Source organism: Bombina bombina, chromosome 7 (assembly GCF_027579735.1).
Source record: "Bombina bombina isolate aBomBom1 chromosome 7, aBomBom1.pri, whole genome shotgun sequence".
Lineage (NCBI taxonomy): Eukaryota > Metazoa > Chordata > Amphibia > Anura > Bombinatoridae > Bombina > Bombina bombina.
In genome coordinates this window covers 295090971-295110026 of record NC_069505.1, presented here as the reverse complement: position 1 = coordinate 295110026, position 19056 = coordinate 295090971, and the positions used below count along the sequence as shown (strand labels likewise).

The window sequence follows — 19056 nt, the reverse complement described above, 5'->3', positions numbered from 1 at the left end:
GAGAAAATTTGGGTTCAGTGTCCCTTTAAATTTCAAAATTGCTTGCAGAAAAAATTGAATAAAAACAATCTCATTGCAGAAAGTGAAAAAAAGTTCTGCCTCTTGGGTTCTTGCAAGTTGTTGCCATATAGTGCTCTAAACAAACAAAAAGAACAGAAAGATAGAGAACAAATCAAATTTGATAATAGAAGTAAATTCTTAAATGGACATTATACACTTTTAAAAAAAATATGGGGTGGGGGCGTGTCCAAGCAGCGGCTCTGATCAGCCGCATTTTCTGGAGCTCTGGGTGAGTGGGTTATAAGCCGCTCAATATTAACTCACAAATACAGCTTTCTACAAAAATACAAGTTAATTTGTGCTCCTAAGCACTATACAGATCGTTTCAAATACTCTCAGCATGTACGAATGATCCCAGAGGTGGAAATGGACAATTGTGGCCTGTACTAGCGGTTATCACACAGGCAGCGCTCCCCCCCCCCCCCCCCCCCCCGGCTACCCGGGGTGTTTCACCAGAAACGAACCCAAGATAAACCCATCTTATCATACTGCAGCCTTCTCAACATCTCTTTGATTTCCCCGGCTGAATCAGCCATCCGCACACTCCAGATAAAAAGAAAACAGAAGGGAAAGGTGTAAAAATGGCGTCCACTGCAGTAGACACGAGGAATGGCACAACCCTAGCATCAATAGATTGCACACTGCTTAAATTAGAATTGCTGTTTCAGCAATTAATAGATGAGGCTCCATTGGAACAGGAACTGCTCCACCTGATGCAGAAAATCCCACCGACATTACCGAAGCACCCGCTGTCACTACAATTAAAGACCCCAGAGTGCGGCCTACCCTTAGGGCCCGGGAGGGCCGCGCAACCAAACACACAGCTGACACTGGGCTGTTTGCAAATGGATCCTCTCAACTTGCACCCTTACATGCCGGCAATGCAATATGGAGACTGCGAAGCGGCGGAGACCGCTGTGGGAGACAGAATCACAAAGAAGCTGTCTCACTCGCCGCCGGTCACGCTAATGCACAACAAGCCTGCCCTCAACTCTAGCTTGGCATCCGTGCAACTCACTCCCGCGACCCACGCCATAAAAACAAAACATGGTCTTGCCAACAATAGAGGTACGCTGGTACAAACTCTTGGGATGCCACCTCCAAGGGGACCCCCTGACATAGCAAAATCACTTACTTCACCCCTATCGAAGACTGGGTATGGTCGGGTGCCCCGGGGCCTTGGGGGGGGGGGGTGCCTTGGAGAGCCGTGACTTCAATGCTCTGGACAAACAGGACTGTGATCAGATCGCTGCTTAACTCGCTGCTTAACTCGCAAGGTCCCATAGAGACTTGGAACAATTCCCCTGTACCATTTGATACATCATGGCACACACAGGTGTCAAGCACGCCATTAAGTATAATTCATTATGCCTAGTTAATGCCCAACCGTTAAATTCTGAAACAGTAAATGTATTGCCTTCTTTGGCCTCTAAATGTAAAGTTTAGTTCTTTTATGCATACTCACTGTGTTTCATATACTTAGTTTACAGGCAAGCTAATAGAATGTGTTGCAATACCCCCCACACTGTTCACAATATGAAAACCATATTTATCAAGGTATTGTCCGGGCTAGAGCCTTATAGTGAGTTTTGTTCTTCTAGTAATGCTGCATAACAAGTCATTAGTCTTTGAATTGCCCTAAACACTTTACACACAAACATGTCAGTGGCAATCCCTTATCCACTTATACTTATAAACTACATGTCACATAGAATAGCTCTTTCTCCTCTTGCACTGCCTGCGGCCGAGGTGGTGTGGGACAAGTATATGTATAAATCCAACAGACATGGCTGCTAATTTATAAAGAGGAGCTATTATATCCATTCAGGGGAGCTCAGCTTCAGCCACCTTTAGGTTCAAGTTACCACTTACATAGGATGCAAAAGATGGGGCAGCAAATTATAGTATATCTGAAGGTTGAAATAAGTAATTGCCTGTAATGTTAAAGATGTGGTTATATTTCACGTCACTTAATCAAGTTCTGGTTGTTTGTAGTATTTTCCGTTTTGTATGTTTTTTCTCTTTGTTTTATTCATCTATATCAAGTTTGACCTTATCTCAAAAATATTTATATAGACTGCAATATACTAATAATCAGTCAACTACCCCTATAATATCAACTTTGACTTCCTTATTCTGCAAGATCCAAAAGAGGTCTCTACAACTGGGGTATGGAAAGAGCACTCGGCAAATACAGCCCATATGTCCTGCTTTTGGATATGAACTGTTGAATGTGTGAAATCACAGAAAAAAAGGACCTGGTTTATTTACCCAAGAAGCAACTTGCAGTATATTTATATGTATCTACATTTTGTTTGACTTGCTGACTTTATATTTGCTGTAAAATATTAAAATTTTTCTCAATAAAAAAATATTTAAAAAAAAAAAAAAATGGGGTATTTAAATAAAGAATTCAAAGAAAGTTTGTAATTGACATGTATTAGCAATTTTTCTGCTAAAGCTTCTAAAATTGATGATAAAGTTTCAGTACCTAAGAATACGTTTGTAGGACACACTAGCTACAAAGCAAGGAGTTTTTCTTCGCTCCCTAGCTAGTGTCCTTATAGCCAGCCCCCATGCTGGAGCTGCTAATACATGTCAATTACAATCCCCTCCCTGACTGTTCCACTGTGCAGGGGAATAGGGAATCTTACTCACTGGGCCCCGTGCCCAGCACCCTGTTCCCCCTTCTAATTGGTTGTTTGCTTGCCAGCTGTCCCAATCCGTTTCCAGACTGAGCACCGCAAGAGTAAAGTTCTGCAAGAGTGAGGACAATGGGAGTGTTACATTGAATACCTTGGGGGACAAGTGGAGTGGGGCATCAGGTATCGAGTGGATGCAGCTGGAGTGTTTCTTCATGATCAGATCTTCACCAGTTCCCCCCCCTTACACCACACTCTTTTTTTCCAGATGTCCCACATGTGCAGATGCTCCAGCAGCTAAGTACACTGACACCTGTGTGTAGAGACGCAATGTATACAGGAAGCGGAACATCTTATCAAGCATGGTCACTCATGGTCCGCACGGTGTTCAGTGCCCACTGCCTGTGGCTCCTTGTGCACAACTCCCAGAGACAACAGGCTCTATATCACACACCGGCAGCACTCACAAGGCTTTACAGGCTGTTATGTGTTGCAGCATTGTGGGCTGTGCGTGATTATCAGTTACACAATAACATGTAACAGCTGTGCCCCCTTTTTGTTTTCTAGTGTCTGTGTTAATAAGATTATACAGGCTTATATACTGTATATTTACATAAGTATAGGCTACACTATTGGACAGTATGGCACACAATCTGGGGTCTGTTCTCCAGGTCATGGATAATCAGTGATCGAATTGTCGAATTCCAGAAGCGCTATCATTACAAGCCATTCCGTGTTATTACTTTGTAGCAAAGTACAGGCTTTTATGTGTTGCAGCATTGTGGGCTGTGCGTGAGTATGAGCATTGAATATGGGCATTACAGCTATGTTAGAAAGCATTATCATACTCGCGCACAGCCCACAATGCTATAATAATAATAACACGGAATGGCTTGTAATGATAGCGCTTCTGGAAATAGCACATCCTAATGCAGTGGCTGCGGTGTGAGTTTACCTATCGATCATATATATTATAATGCGTGTGGTGTAGATTCTATGCGGTGGCATCTGAGGACTGTCCGTTCTCGTATGGTCCCTACATAGAAGCCGTGTGTTGACATTTCTGAATTGTGTAAGAATGCCCATATTCAATATTCATATTCAGCTTCTGTTTAGGGACCATAGGAGAACGGCTACCCTCAGATGCCACCGCATAGAATCTACACCACACGCATTATATTAAATATATATGATCGATAGGTTTAACTGTTCCCAGATCTGCATTAACATCCCTTTAAGATCTGTCTACTGAAACATGAACTTGTTGATGAACTGATAATCATGCACAGCCCATAATGCTGCAACACATAACAGCCTGTAAAGCCTTGTGAGTGCTGCCGGTGTGTGACATAGCGGAGCCTGTTGTTTCTGGGAGTTGTGCACAAGGAGCCACAGGCAGTGGGCACTGAACACTGTGCGGACCATTAGTGACCATGCCTGATAAGATGTTCCGCTTCCTGTATACCGGTGACATTGTGTCTCTGTACACACAGGTGTCAGTGTACTTAGCTGCTGGAGCATCAATTACAAACTTTATCTTTGAATTCTTTATTTAAATGGCCCATATTTTTTTGAGTGTATAATATCCCTTTAAGTTGTTTAAAATTGCTGCTCTATCTGAATTGTGAGAAAAACTTTTGGGTTTCATATCCCTTTAAAGTGAAAGTAAATCCTAGCGTTTTACTATTGAAACAAATAAAGGGCACTTTCATTCATGAAGTATAAGATACTTCATGTAGAAAGCTCCTTTATTTCATTCAATCGATCACCGCTTTTAGCTCCTACAGCAGAGCACGGCCCAAAATTTTTTTGGCTAAGAGGTGACGTTTTCACCTCTTAGCCAATAGCCGTGCGGTAAATCCGGCTCCCATGGACACCAAGCCGGATTTACCGCACGGCTATTGGCTAAGAGGTGAAAACGTTACCTCTTAGCCAAATTATTTTTTTTTTAGCTGTGGGCTGCTGTAGCAGCTTAAAACGGCAACCGATTTAAACAAATAAAAGAGCTTTCTACATGAAGTATCTTATACTTCATGAATGAAAGTGCCCTTTATTTGTTTCAATAGTAAATCCTAGCGTTTGTAAAGCGCTAGGATTTAATTTCACTTGAAGTATCTCATGTGCAATAATACAAAAAAGTAGGTGCAACATTATTGTTGCTCAAATGTTGAAGGGATATGAAACCTACTTTTTTTTTTTTTTTTTTTTTTTTCTTTCTTTCTTTCTTACATGATTCAGATACAGCATGCGATTTTAAACAACTTTCTAATTTACATCTATCAAATTTTTCTTAGCTTTTTTGAAAAGCAGGGACATAGGCTTAGGAGCCGGCCCATTTCTGGTGCACTATATGGCAGCAGTTTTGCTTGAATGTTATCCATTTGCAAGAGCACCATATGGTACACTATTTCCTGCCATGTATAGGTCAAGATGCCTACCTAGGTATCTCTTTAACACAGATTGTCACAGGAACAAAGGCAATTTGGTGAAAGTAAACATTTTATAAATAGTATGCTGTTTCTAAATCGCAAAAGATTTTTTTTTTTTTTTTCAGTTTCATGTCCCTTTTTAAAGATTGATTTAAAGGGACTCTCAGGTCAAATTAAATTTTCATGATTCAGATACAGCATGTAATTTTAAACAACTTTCCAATTTACTTCCATTAGAACACATGTGCACAGTCTTTTATATTTACACTTTTTGAGTCACCAGCTCCTACTGAGCATGTGCAAGAATTCACAGAATATGTATATGCATTTGTGATTGGCTGATTGCTATCACATGGTACAGGGGGAGTGGAAATATACATAACTGAAAATTATTTGAAAAAAATCTACTACTCATTTGAAGTTCAGACTAAGTGCTATTGCACTGTCTTTATCATGCATTTGTTGATTATTCAAATCTTCTGTATTTACTGGTCAAGAGTGTCTCCTGAACCTTCTAATCTTTGTGGAAGTAATTGCTCTTTAATTTGGTACAATATATCTATATCTATCTTTCTATCTTGCTTTTGTGTAAAATAAACCAATTCCCATGCTGAGGCAAAACGGCAGCATTTTGAAACATAGGATATAGATTGTCAGGGGTAAACAAATCTGTTTTAAACTTTTGGAGCCAGTAAGAATATTTAGAATTAGAAGCCACATAATGGTATTTAGTTATCTCGAATAACCTAAAAAGTTAGGAACCAGTGGTTCCCTGGATTGTGTGTTTTGGTTCCTCTATGCAGTGTGGCAGAAAGTCCTGTTTCACATAAAGCTAGTGGTGCTTAAAGGGACACTAAACCCATTTTTTTTTTTCTTTCATTATTCAGAGCGTGCTATTTTAAGCAACTTTCTAATTTACTCCTGTTCATTTTTCTTCGTTCTCTTATCTTTATTTGAAAAAGTCATCTTGGCTTAGGAATCGGACAATTTTTGGTTTAGTACGCCGGACAGCACTTGTTTAATGGTGGGTGCATTTAGCGTGCCCCCCCCCCCCCATTTTCCTTATTTGGTGGAGCCAATCTTGGCTTTAGTCTTGACTATAAGTGCTCAATTTATCAATCAAGGGCGGACAGGGGTGTACATATTTGCCCTTGTCTGCCACAGCTCTCCCCTGGTGGGCATCAATCTGCTGCCCAAATTCAACATTGCACACAAGCACTATTGCAACACCGCCCCATGCACAGAAAATCACACACAGGCAGGAGCTGTCAATCTTCCCGGGCGGACGAGACCTGGTAGATTGAAATTCAACACCTTAGAGATGGAGAAGAGGGTAGGAAGCAGCGGTCTGACTGCTGCTTGATAATTTGAGCCCTAAGTGTGTGTGTGTAGATATGGATGTAGAATCTTTATACAGCAACATCCCACATAAAGATGGAATTGAGGACTGTGTTAAATTCCTCTCGTCCTGCAAAGTTTATGCCCAAATACAATAGTGAAACTATTGCCAAGCTTCTAGAATTTACTCCTGCACAACTATTTCAACAACAATAGCTACTTACAAATGACTGCAACAGCGAAGTGCACAAAAATGGCACCATAATATGCCAATCTTTTCATGGCCGACAATCCATGTAAATATTACTGCTACATAAATTACATTTTCAGAATATGGGCAGAAGAAGAAAGCTATCTAGACTTCCATAAATCATTTAATTCCACCCATCAATAAACCTCAACATGAATTTCTCAAAACAGTGTGAGCTTCCTGGATTGTGCCATAACCAGTAACACTTCAGTTATCTGTATACAGAAAACCCACAGACAGGTACAGCTATCTGCACAATTCCAGTTTCAATCCCATTCACACACAAGGTGTCATCTGCAGCCAGGCTATCAGAGACCCCACCGCATTTCCTCTGACACGGAGACAAACACCTGAACACACTGGCGTAAGCATTTCAGCAAAAGGGTTACAAGGAAGGACGATATCTAAAAATAACTTCCATTAAAGAAGGGACTTAAGGGACTGTCAAGTCCAAAATAAACTTTCATAAGTCAAATAAGGCATGCACTTTTAAACAACTTTCTCATTTACTTTTATCACCAATTTTCCTTTGTTCTCTTGGTATTCTTAGTTGAAAGCTAAACCTAGGTAGGCTCATATGCTAATTTCTTAGACCTTGAAGCCGCCTCTAATCTATGCATTTTGTCAGTTTTTCACCACTAGATGGCATTAGTTCATGTGTTTCATATAGAGAACATTGTGCTCACGCACGTCAAGTTACCTAGGAGTCAGCAATGATTGGCTATATTGCAAGTCTGTAAAAAGAACTGAATTAAGGGGGTAGTTTGCAGAGGCTTAGATACAAGGTAATTGAAGAGGTAAAATGTGTATTATAACTGTTGGTTATGCAACATTGGGGAATGGGTAATAAAGGGATCATCTATCTTTTTGAACAACAAAAATTCTCATTTTCTTCGCATTATTGTCCACAGTACCACCTAAGAAGTCAGCTCACTTTGAGGGGTACAGCAGCTGGTAAATGTGCAGGTCAGCAGTCTCTGTAATGATCTCTACTGCTTGAAAGACTGTTAAATTACACTGTCTTTATCTGGGTCTTCCATGAAGTTATGTATTTTGCCTAGTAACGCACAGACTGCGGTTATCGGAGTATTGCGGTGGCAGTTCCTTTTCACTAATTATTGGGTATTCTTGTCAGTATGGGTCCTTTTTAAAGGGACATAAGTGGTCAAAATTAAAATGTGCTTAAATGCATTTAAAGTTTTTAACAAAAGTATATTGCAAAGTACTTTTCCAACAAAAAAAATGCTTCTCGTAAAACCTACTACTGTTTAAACACCCGAGTCTCAGCAGTGGCTTATGTTACAAATGAAGTTTTGATGATATATGTGCATATGCGCTAATGCATGAATGCTGGTGCACAGGGCATGCATAATGTGTGCTGAAAAAATGGTGGTACAAGTAGCTTTTCTGCTAATACCAGTTAATTGCAAAAATGCATCTATTAAAATTTTAAACATTCACACACCTTTCAATTTTGACCATTTTATGTTCCTATAGTAGGGCACAAACGCAGGAGCCAGGGAGCCACTGGCACTCTGGATTAGTGTCCCAAGACACCCCCACTTCCCCCGTCACCCTACCCCAGCTGCACCTCAAATTTAGCTTGGTGAGACTTGATCCTTTCTAAGCCTTGCAGCTTTGCAATACAAATCTGACTTCCGTTGTTATATACTATTATTTATATAGAAATATATTGTTTAGATTATATAGTGTTACCTGTTAAATTAGTAAATGTGTACATGACTGAAGATGTGTAAAGTTTTTGTATTTTCATTGTGCTTCTATGAAGTTTGTATTCTAAATAGACGTTCAGTAAAGCTTTTTATAGCTGGAGTGAGAAATGTGAAACCACTAACTTTTACAGTTGGATTTGTTGCATTCTTTTAATATTAAAATGCGAGTTTATTCTGTACAATTTGTTGCTTTGAATTTGTCAGATCATATCTTAATGCTATTCAAGACTTGGGAGCAAAAATTCTGCACTTAATGCAGAGTTATTTAACATGTTGCACAACGTTTACAGTCCCTTTAACCCCTTCCCCCAGGACTTATTACACATAAACAAATATGTAAAACTTGATGGGATCATGTCAGGGCTGAGTGCGTATGACGCTAGGCACACCCTACAGCCTGCAATCCTATTTAGGAAGCCTCTATGGCTTCAGTACAGGCAAACGGCTAGGACGTTCCATGCTGTCCTAGTAGGACTAAAGCCCAGCGCAGTTAGGACGGCATGGGACGTCCTAACAGCGGGACGGGGTTAAATACTATGTACCAGCAGTGTGTGTATAACAATGTTACACAAACAACCTGTAGAGGGAGCTTTAGAAGCAGTGACAAGTGTTCATCCACAGCTCAGCCTTCACTCAATACATATTTTGTATACTCATAATTTTGTTAAGGCTTTTGGTATGGAGACATTTTTACTTCCTTACTCTTTAGATTTATTGTGCCTATGCGCACAAACCGTTGTCTGGCTTGTTCATTCTTTAATGCTTTTAAAACCGTTTGATGCAAATAAGAAAATGCCTGATGTACCATCACTAGGCCACAAGTTGTCTGTCGCTAGAAGCAGTTTTAAAAATGTTTGAATTAGTTAACTTCTGTTCCCTACCTTTTTTTTAATAAAGTAGAAAATGCCACAAACCACTATTAAAAATGTACACACAGACCTGGGTATTAGTGGCATGTTCCACTTTCTTATAAAGGGGGGAAACACGGTCTCACCCAATGTGTTCAGCTAGGCCCTAGTAGAGCATTGCTCTCCTTCAACAAAGGATACCAAGAGAATGAAGCAAATTTCATGGTGTAAGTAAATCTCAAAATTATATGCTCTCTGTAACCCAAACTATTTCTTTCATTATGTCTCTTTAAGGTCTATTTCTCAACTCTATATGTTTGTATGAGTTTGTGTGGAATAAGCAAAACACAAGTGTGTGTATGTAAACTTTTAGGAATTGTGACTCTTGATTAGTAAAGAACTACTATAAATCAGTTTTCTCCCCTGGACCTATTTAGCGGGTGCACCACCCGGCTCATTTTACTGAACGGGCTAAACTTTTAGCTAAAATTAGCCAGTATTAAAAATGTTAAATTTTTATTTCACAAATTATCATTAATTACATTTCTGTTAAATTATTAAATTAATCTGTGCTTTGGATAGCTGAAAATAATATAATATTAGAAAATATTACACTGCCCCCAACCAGCTACTTCATAATGCCACCCAGCTGTCAATTGTCTATATTCCTTTGCTGCTTTGGACAGATGAAAATTACATACCCCACATCCCAGGGCTATCAGCACCGTTGCAGCTAACATTGGGAAACCAAGGTAGATAAATGCTGCTCGTGGGTGAGTGGGGCCTGCACAGTGAACTTGCACTGGTGAGACAGATGAGTCCCCACAACTATAAGCACAGTCCAAGTTAAAGGGACATAAAACAAGTTGGGATAGAGACAAAATATAATATGTACTTTAATTACTTTACCTGCAAATTTATACTGCAGTGCCTCGCCATTAACCCTTTCTTTTTAGTTTCTGAATTGTACAGCTCTAACTGTACACACACACACACAATTCCTTCTATGGCTGTATCTATATCTATTGTTGCTTTGGTAGAATACAAAAGTGCACAGGTATTTTCTCCTGGAGCAGGCCTAGAAGCTGTGAAATACAATGCCTGTGTCTAAACACTGATACGAGGGGTAGCGTTGGCTGATCCAGGCAGCTAAGCTATGTAATTCATTTTGCTTATTTTTGAAAATTATTTGAAAATTTTGTTTAATTTTTAAACAATTTTTCATGCAAACTAATTTGCTCTTTTTAGGATATGCACAGATCTCAGCCTGTTTTAAGTATATCGGAAGAAAAGACTGCAGGTACACACCAGGCAGCACCTGCTCAGCATTGTACAAACTTGCAGAGCAACTCTTCCCAAATGTCATCTCTGGCTTACACCAAATCTGTTGGTTTTGTTTTGCTGGCACTCTGCAATGTGTTGTTTCTTATCACAACTCTGACTTTAGTGGTGATGTCATTTACTGCATGTTGTATTTATTGTAAACAAGGTGTGTGTGTGTGTGTGTGCACACACACACACACACACACTTGTGTCTAATTTGCAATTGAATGTAGCATTATCTATTCCTATACAGTGTACCTTTTTGCTGATTTACATGGGCACTCCTCTGAGATAATGGAGAACGTAGATGGTTTCTTTACAATAGAAAAAACAAACCTCATACCCCATATACACTTGCTGTGACTGTTTTCTGGGCCTATTTTGTCTACAAGCAGCCCAAAATGTTGTCAGAATGAAATTTAAAAAATTGATGTAGGCCCTCAGGAAAAAAGGTGATAAGAATAAATAGAAGACTGGGACACAAACATTTCCCTTGATGTAACTATATATGAACGCTTTGTGTTCAAGTGGGGTATACTGATGAGTAAGTGCTCAGCTTGATGTGCCCAAATCCATAACACATTTGTTCTGTTTTACGTTTGTTTTCAAATGGAATTCTGGGATTTCTATATCTTTAGCCATCTTTGTAGTTGAATACTAAACATATAAAGGAATGTCCTCAAATAGGGTCTTTGCTTTACAAGTTATACGTTTCTGAAATAACTCTTGTTGCTTATGCAATTTTGATGAAAAGGAAACTGTTACCAAGGAACATTCAGTTACCCAACCTGTTTTGTGCTTGTTTACCATCGCCTCCCCCATACGCAAGCTGTTAACTCCTAAGACTTGACTGAAAGCTCAATCAGGTATTGAGAAAAAAGAATAACCTTATCTTCATCCGTAACGCAACAACAGATTCTGCAGTGCTATACAGGGTGTACAAGAAAAACAAGACTGGCAATGGCAGGCTGGTGCCGAAGGATTAGTGCCCTTCACTATAGAACAAGGGTGGACAAGCAAAGGAGCCACTGGCTCCTAAAACCTTTTTTACTCCTGGCTCCTAACTTTTTTGGTTATTCTCCATATATCTGTATACAAATATCAATGTCTGGCTACTAAATTTTAAAAAGATTTCTTGATCCCCCTGATATCAGGTGTAGTAGAAGAGACCAGGTAGTGGCTGCATTATATACCATAGCATTTTTGTTTTATGTAGTTTACTCCTAATATACGGTTTCTCTAACGCAAGCTATAAGGCCATGTACAGCTTTACACTATCCTTAACCTGGTAAATCATGGGATATCCAGATTTCTCATTAGAGGTAGTTGCACATATAATTTATGTGGCCGTTGTGCGTGTGTGTAAATGTTTAATTTTTTAAAAAATGTATGACTGTTTTGAAACATGCCACATCTGAGTTTTTTTGTTTGTTTTTTTCCGCCCAGTCGGTTTGGATGCTGCTGGCAAAACGACAATTCTCTACAAGCTGAAGTTAGGAGAGATTGTGACAACCATCCCGACCATTGGTAAGTTGCAGTAGGTGTTTAGCTACACCCTTGTATTTGTTATTTTTTTTATTGTTGTAATGGAAGAATGTATTAATGGCTAAGTTGTTGTTGCTAGGTAATGTGTAGTTAACAAAATACACCTTGTGAGACGATGAAAGCTTTGTTACTATGTTTTTAGAGAACATTACTTACATCCTCATTATTTTGCTAGTTTAGCTAATTTTGACTTGTTTAAGTGCAGGAGACAGGCCAGGGTTTTTGTTGCCCTAAAGGATTTCTGTTTTCCTTACTTTGTGTATTCGTCCCAAGGCAGAACCTGCTTTGATCTGAGATGTCATCGCAGAAAATGCAGCATGTCTGCAGAAAGATAAGGGCACATGCAGCAACTGTTAGCACATTTACTTTGCAGTGCTGCTCTCTTCAAACAGTGCTGTGCTCTATTTGTACTGTGTAAGTTTTGCTTAACACTTTTCAGCCAGAGCAAAGCGCTGTTTGAAGAGAACAGTCAAATACAGAGCAGCGGTCAATAAAGCTATGACTCCTGAATGGAATATGTTCTTGTGATTTATACATCTTTTCATTACTACATTTTTACCTTTTATAATTGTGACTTTAGGCCAAGAACAAAGGAAACAAATCAGAAGCTAATTTGAAATGCAATATTTTATACAACTTTAACAGTTGCTTTATTCTCCAGTTAAAGCACCAGCTCAATTGCAATTTGTTGTTTAACTGCTAAATTTAAAATATAATTTCAAAATTATCGGCAGAAAATTTTCACTAAAGAAAAAATCTCATCACAGAAAGTGAAAAAGTTCTGCCTCTGTGTGTATTACATTGACTTACTATATATATTTTTTTAATTTAGGTTTTAATGTGGAAACGGTAGAATACAAAAATATCTGCTTTACTGTGTGGGATGTTGGTGGCCAGGACAAAATCCGACCACTCTGGAGGCATTATTTCCAAAATACACAGGTATGGTTTGCATGTAAAATGCCTCAGTAAATTCTCCATATGTTTTTATTTTTTATGGTATCGGATGTTGTTCTCAAGGTATATACTGCCTCTAATGAAGCACTATGTGAAACTTATATTTACATATTTTGTCTAGCTCTGCAATAATCCATACTTTGTACAATCATCTGTTGGCAATATAAGGCAGCTTAAATGTCGTTCAGGAAATTGTAGAAGAGATATTTGTAGGCATAAGCATTTGTACCATACGTGATGATCCTAAGGTGGCCGCTCGCAGCATACGGCTCTTTTTGGAGCCGGATTCAGTCTTGTGAACGTGAAACACACTAAGATCTGTGCAAATCCAGATTTGTGTGTGGTACTTTCGCAATAAGAAAACTAGCTCCAAAAGAGAGCCGAATGCCTCGTTCGGCCTCAACCTTTTGTATTCGGATCACCACAAATTTTATAATTGGTATTTATTTAGCGCCTTTCTCTCAGTGGGACTCAGAGCTTTTTGAATAGTAATAGTTATTACTCAATTTAATAGTATTCGTTTTATCGACCTCAGAAGGGCTGAGTCAGCCCTGCCGGGATTTGAACCTGTGATTTTTGATCTTTTAAAAAGGCTTTTTCTTCTGTTAAGTGTGATCAGTCCACGGGTCATCATTACTTCTGGGATATTACTCCTCCCCAACAGGAAGTGCAAGAGGATTCACCCAGCAGAGCTGCATATAGCTCCTCCCCTCTACGTCACTCCCAGTCATTCTCTTGCACCCAACGACTAGATAGGATGTGTGAGAGGACTATGGTGATTATACTTAGTTTTATATCTTCAATCAAGAGTTTGTAATTTTAAAATAGCACCGGAGTGTGTTATTATCTCTCTGGCAGAGTTTGAAGAAGAATCTACCAGAGTTTTTGTTATGATTTTAGCCGGAGTAGTTAAGATCATATTGCTGTTTCTCGGCCATCTGAGGAGAGGTAAACTTCAGATCAGGGGACAGCGGGCAGATGAATCTGCATAGAGGTATGTAGCAGTTTTTATTTTCTGACAATGGAATTGATGAGAAAATCCTGCCATACCGATATAATGTCATGTATGTATACTTTACACTTCAGTATTCTGGGGAATGGTACTTCACTAGAATTACACTGTAAGAAATACATAAAGCTGTTTAATAACTAGAGATTATGTTTAACGTTTTTGCTGGAATGTAAAATCGTTTTCATTTACTGAGGTACTGAGTGAATAAATGTTTGGGCACTATTTTTCCACTTGGCAGTTGCTTAATTTGTTTTCTGACAGTTTCTGTTCTCCCACACTGCTGTGTGTGAGGGGGAGGGGCCGTTTTTTGGCGCTTTTACTACGCATCAAATATTTCAGTCAGCAACTCATTGTATTCCCTGCATGATCCGGTTCATCTCTACAGAGCTCAGGGGTCTTCAAAACTTATTTTGAGGGAGGTAATTTCTCTCAGCAGAGCTGTGAGAATTATAGTTTGACTGAGATAAAAAACGTTTATTCTGTAATTTGTTTCCTGCTTTCAGAATTTGTTATCTTTGCTAATGGGATTAAACCTTTGCTAAAGTTGTGTTGTTTACAAGGATTGAGGCTATAACTGTTTCAATTTATTAATTTTCAACTGTCATAGATCTTCTGTGCTTCTTAAAGGCACAGTACGTTTTAATATTATTCTAATTGAATTGTATTTCCAAGTTGCAAGTTTATTTGCTAGTGTGTTAAACATGTCTGATTCAGAGGATGATACCTGTGTCATTTGTTGCAATGCCAAAGTGGAGCCCAATAGAAATTTATGTACTAACTGTATTGATGCTACTTTAAATAAAAGTCAATCTGTACAAATTGAACAAATTTCACCAAACAACGAGGGGAGAGTTATGCCGACTAACTCGCCTCACGTGTCAGTACCTACATCTCCCGCTCAGAGGGAGGTGCGTGATATTGTAGCGCCGAGTACATCTGGGCGGCCATTACAAATCACATTACAGGATATGGCTACTGTTATGACTGAGGTTTTGGCTAAATTACCAGAACTAAGAGGTAAGCGTGATCACTCTGGGGTGAGAACAGAGTGCGCTGATAATATTAGGGCCATGTCAGACACTGCGTCACAGGTGGCAGAACATGAGGACGGAGAACTTCATTCTGTGGGTGACGGTTCTGATCCAAACAGACTGGATTCAGATATTTCAAATTTTAAATTTAAACTGGAAAACCTCCGTGTATTACTAGGGGAGGTGTTAGCGGCTCTGAATGATTGTAACACAGTTGCAATACCAGAGAAAATGTGTAGGTTGGATAAATATTTTGCGGTACCGACGAGTACTGAGGTTTTTCCTATACCTAAGAGACTTACTGAAATTGTTACTAAGGAGTGGGATAGACCCGGTGTGCTGTTCTCACCCCCTCCGATATTTAGAAAAATGTTTCCAATAGACGCCACCACAAGGGACTTATGGCAAACGGTCCCTAAGGTGGAGGGAGCAGTTTCTACCTTAGCTAAGCGTACCACTATCCCAGTGGAGGATAGCTGTGCTTTTTCAGATCCAATGGATAAAAAGTTAGAGGGTTACCTTAAGAAAATGTTTGTTCAACAAGGTTTTATATTGCAACCCCTTGCATGCATTGCGCCGATCACGGCTGCAGCGGCATTCTGGATTGAGTCTCTGGAAGAGAACATTGGTTCAGCTACTCTGGACGACATTACGGACAGGCTTAGAGTCCTTAAACTAGCTAATTCATTCATTTCGGAGGCCGTAGTACATCTTACTAAACTTACGGCGAAGAATTCAGGATTCGCCATTCAGGCACGCAGGGCGCTGTGGCTAAAATCCTGGTCAGCTGATGTTACTTCTAAGTCTAAATTGCTTAATATACCTTTCAAAGGGCAGACCTTATTCGGGCCCGGGTTGAAAGAGATTATCGCTGACATTACAGGAGGTAAAGGCCATGCCCTGCCTCAGGACAAAGCCAAAGCCAAGACTAGACAGTCTAATTTTCGTTCCTTTCGTAATTTCAAAGCTGGAGCAGCATCAACTTCCTCTGCACCAAAACAGGAAGGAGCTGTTGCTCGCTACAGACAAGGCTGGAAACCTAACCAGTCCTGGAACAAGGGCAAGCAGACTAGGAAACCTGCTGCTGCCCCTAAAACAGCATGAATTGAGGGGCCCCGATCCGGGATCGGATCTAGTGGGGGGCAGACTTTCTCTCTTCGCCCAGGCTTGGGCAAGAGATGTTCAGGATCCCTGGGCGCTAGAGATAATATCTCAGGGATACCTTCTGGACTTCAAATACTCTCCTCCAAGAGAGAGATTTCATCTGTCAAGATTGTCAACAATCCAGACAAAGAAAGAGGCGTTTCTACGCTGCGTACAAGAGCTCTTGTTAATGGGAGTAATCCATCCAGTTCCACGATCGGAACAGGGACAGGGGTTTTACTCAAATCTGTTTGTGGTTCCCAAAAAAGAGGGAACTTTCAGACCAATCCTGGACTTAAAGATCCTAAACAAATTCCTAAGAGTTCCATCGTTCAAGATGGAGACTATTCGGACAATTTTACCTATGATCCAAGAGGGTCAGTACATGACCACTGTAGATTTAAAAGATGCTTACCTTCACATACCGATTCACAAAGATCATTATCGGTACCTAAGGTTTGCCTTCCTAGACAGGCATTGCCAGTTTGTGGCTCTTCCATTCGGATTGGCTACAGCTCCAAGAATCTTCACAAAGGTTCTGGGTGCTCTTCTGGCGGTACTAAGACCGCGGGGAATCTCGGTAGCTCCATACCTAGACGACATTCTGATACAAGCTTCAAGCTTTCAAACTGCCAAGTCTCATACAGAGTTAGTGCTGGCATTTCTAAGGTCACATGGATGGAAGGTGAACGAAAAGAAAAGTTCACTCGTTCCACTCACAAGAGTTCCCTTCCTGGGGACTCTTATAGATTCTGTAGAAATGAAGATTTACCTGACAGAGGACAGGCTAACAAGACTTCAAAGTGCTTGCCGCACCCTTCATTCCATTCAACACCCGTCAGTGGCTCAATGCATGGAGGTAATCGGCTTAATGGTAGCGGCAATGGACATAGTACCCTTTGCACGCTTACACCTCAGACCACTGCAACTGTGCATGCTAAGTCAGTGGAATGGGGATTACTCAGACTTATCCCCTTCTCTGAATCTGGATCAAGAGACCAGAAATTCTCTTCTATGGTGGCTTTCTCGGCCACATCTGTCCAGGGGGATGCCATTCAGCAGACCAGACTGGACAATTGTAACAACAGACGCCAGCCTTCTAGGTTGGGGTGCCGTCTGGAATTCTCTGAAGGCTCAGGGACAATGGAGTCAGGAGGAGAGTCTCCTGCCAATAAACATTCTGGAATTGAGAGCAGTTCTCAATGCCCTCCTGGCTTGGCCCCAGTTGACAACTCGGGGGTTCATCAGGTTTCAGTCGGACAACATCACGACTGTAGCTTGCATCAACCATCAGGGAGGGACAAGAAGCTCCCTAGCTATGATGGAAGTATCAAAGATAATTCGCTGGGCAGAGTCTCACTCTTGCCACCTGTCAGCAATCCACATCCCGGGAGTGGAGAACTGGGAGGCGGATTTCTTAAGTCGTCAGACTTTTCATCCGGGGGAGTGGGAACTCCATCCGGAGGTCTTTGCCCAAATACTTCGACGTTGGGGCAAACCAGAGATAGATCTCATGGCGTCTCGACAGAACGCCAAGCTTCCTCGTTACGGGTCCAGATCCAGGGATCCAGGAGCAGTCCTGATAGATGCCCTGACAGCACCTTGGGACTTCGGGATGGCTTACGTGTTTCCACCCTTCCCGATGCTTCCTCGATTGATTGCCAGAATCAAACAAGAGAGAGCATCAGTGATTCTAATAGCACCTGCGTGGCCACGCAGGACTTGGTATGCAGACCTGGTGGACATGTCATCCTGTCCACCTTGGTCTCTACCTCTGAAACAGGACCTTCTGATACAGGGTCCCTTCAAACATCAAAATCTAACTTCTCTGAAGCTGACTGCTTGGAAATTGAACGCTTGATTTTATCAAGACGTGGGTTTTCTGAGTCAGTTATTGATACCTTAATACAGGCTAGGAAACCTGTTACCAGAAAGATTTACCATAAGATATGGCGTAAATACCTATATTGGTGTGAATCCAAAGGTTACTCTTGGAGTAAGGTTAGGATTCCTAGGATATTGTCTTTTATACAAGAAGGTTTAGAAAAGGGTTTATCTGCTAGTTCATTAAAGGGACAGATCTCAGCTCTGTCCATTCTGTTACACAAACGTCTGTCAGAAGTTCCTGACGTCCAGGATTAAGCCTGTGTTTAAAACTGTTGCTCCACCATGGAGTTTAAACCTGGTTCTTAATGTTTTACAGGGCGTTCCGTTTGAACCCCTTCATTCCATTGATATAAAGTTGTTATCTTGGAAAGTTCTATTTTTAATGGCTATTTCCTCGGCTCGAAGAGTCTCTGAATTATCAGCCTTACATTGTGATTCTCCTTATTTGATTTTTCATTCGGATAAGGTAGTTCTGCGTACTAAACCTGGGTTCTTACCTAAGGTAGTTACTAACAGGAATATCAATCAAGAGATTGTTGTTCCTTCTTTGTGCCCAAATCCTTCTTCGAAGAAGGAACGTCTACTGCACAACCTGGATGTAGTCCGTGCTCTAAAATTTTACTTACAGGCAACTAAGGAATTTCGACAAACGTCTTCTCTGTTTGTCGTTTACTCTGGGCAGAGGAGAGGTCAAAAGGCTTCTGCTACCTCTCTTTCTTTTTGACTTCGTAGCATAATTCGTTTAGCTTATGAGACTGCTGGACAGCAGCCTCCTGAAAGAATTACAGCTCATTCTACTAGAGCTGTGGCTTCCACTTGGGCCTTCAAGAATGAGGCCTCTGTTGAGCAGATTTGCAA

General features: G+C 40.5%; 1 protein-coding gene across 1 annotated transcript in view; it reads left to right on the top strand.

Annotated features, from left to right (window-relative positions):
• Positions 1 to 19056, top strand: part of ARF4 (ADP ribosylation factor 4) — a 33675-nt gene that overhangs the window by 6724 nt on the left and 7895 nt on the right. The window contains exons 2-3 of the mRNA XM_053720857.1: positions 12070 to 12150; positions 13001 to 13110. Of these exons, the coding sequence (XP_053576832.1) occupies positions 12070 to 12150; positions 13001 to 13110 (191 nt within the window). The remainder of the gene's footprint in view (positions 1 to 12069; positions 12151 to 13000; positions 13111 to 19056) is intronic.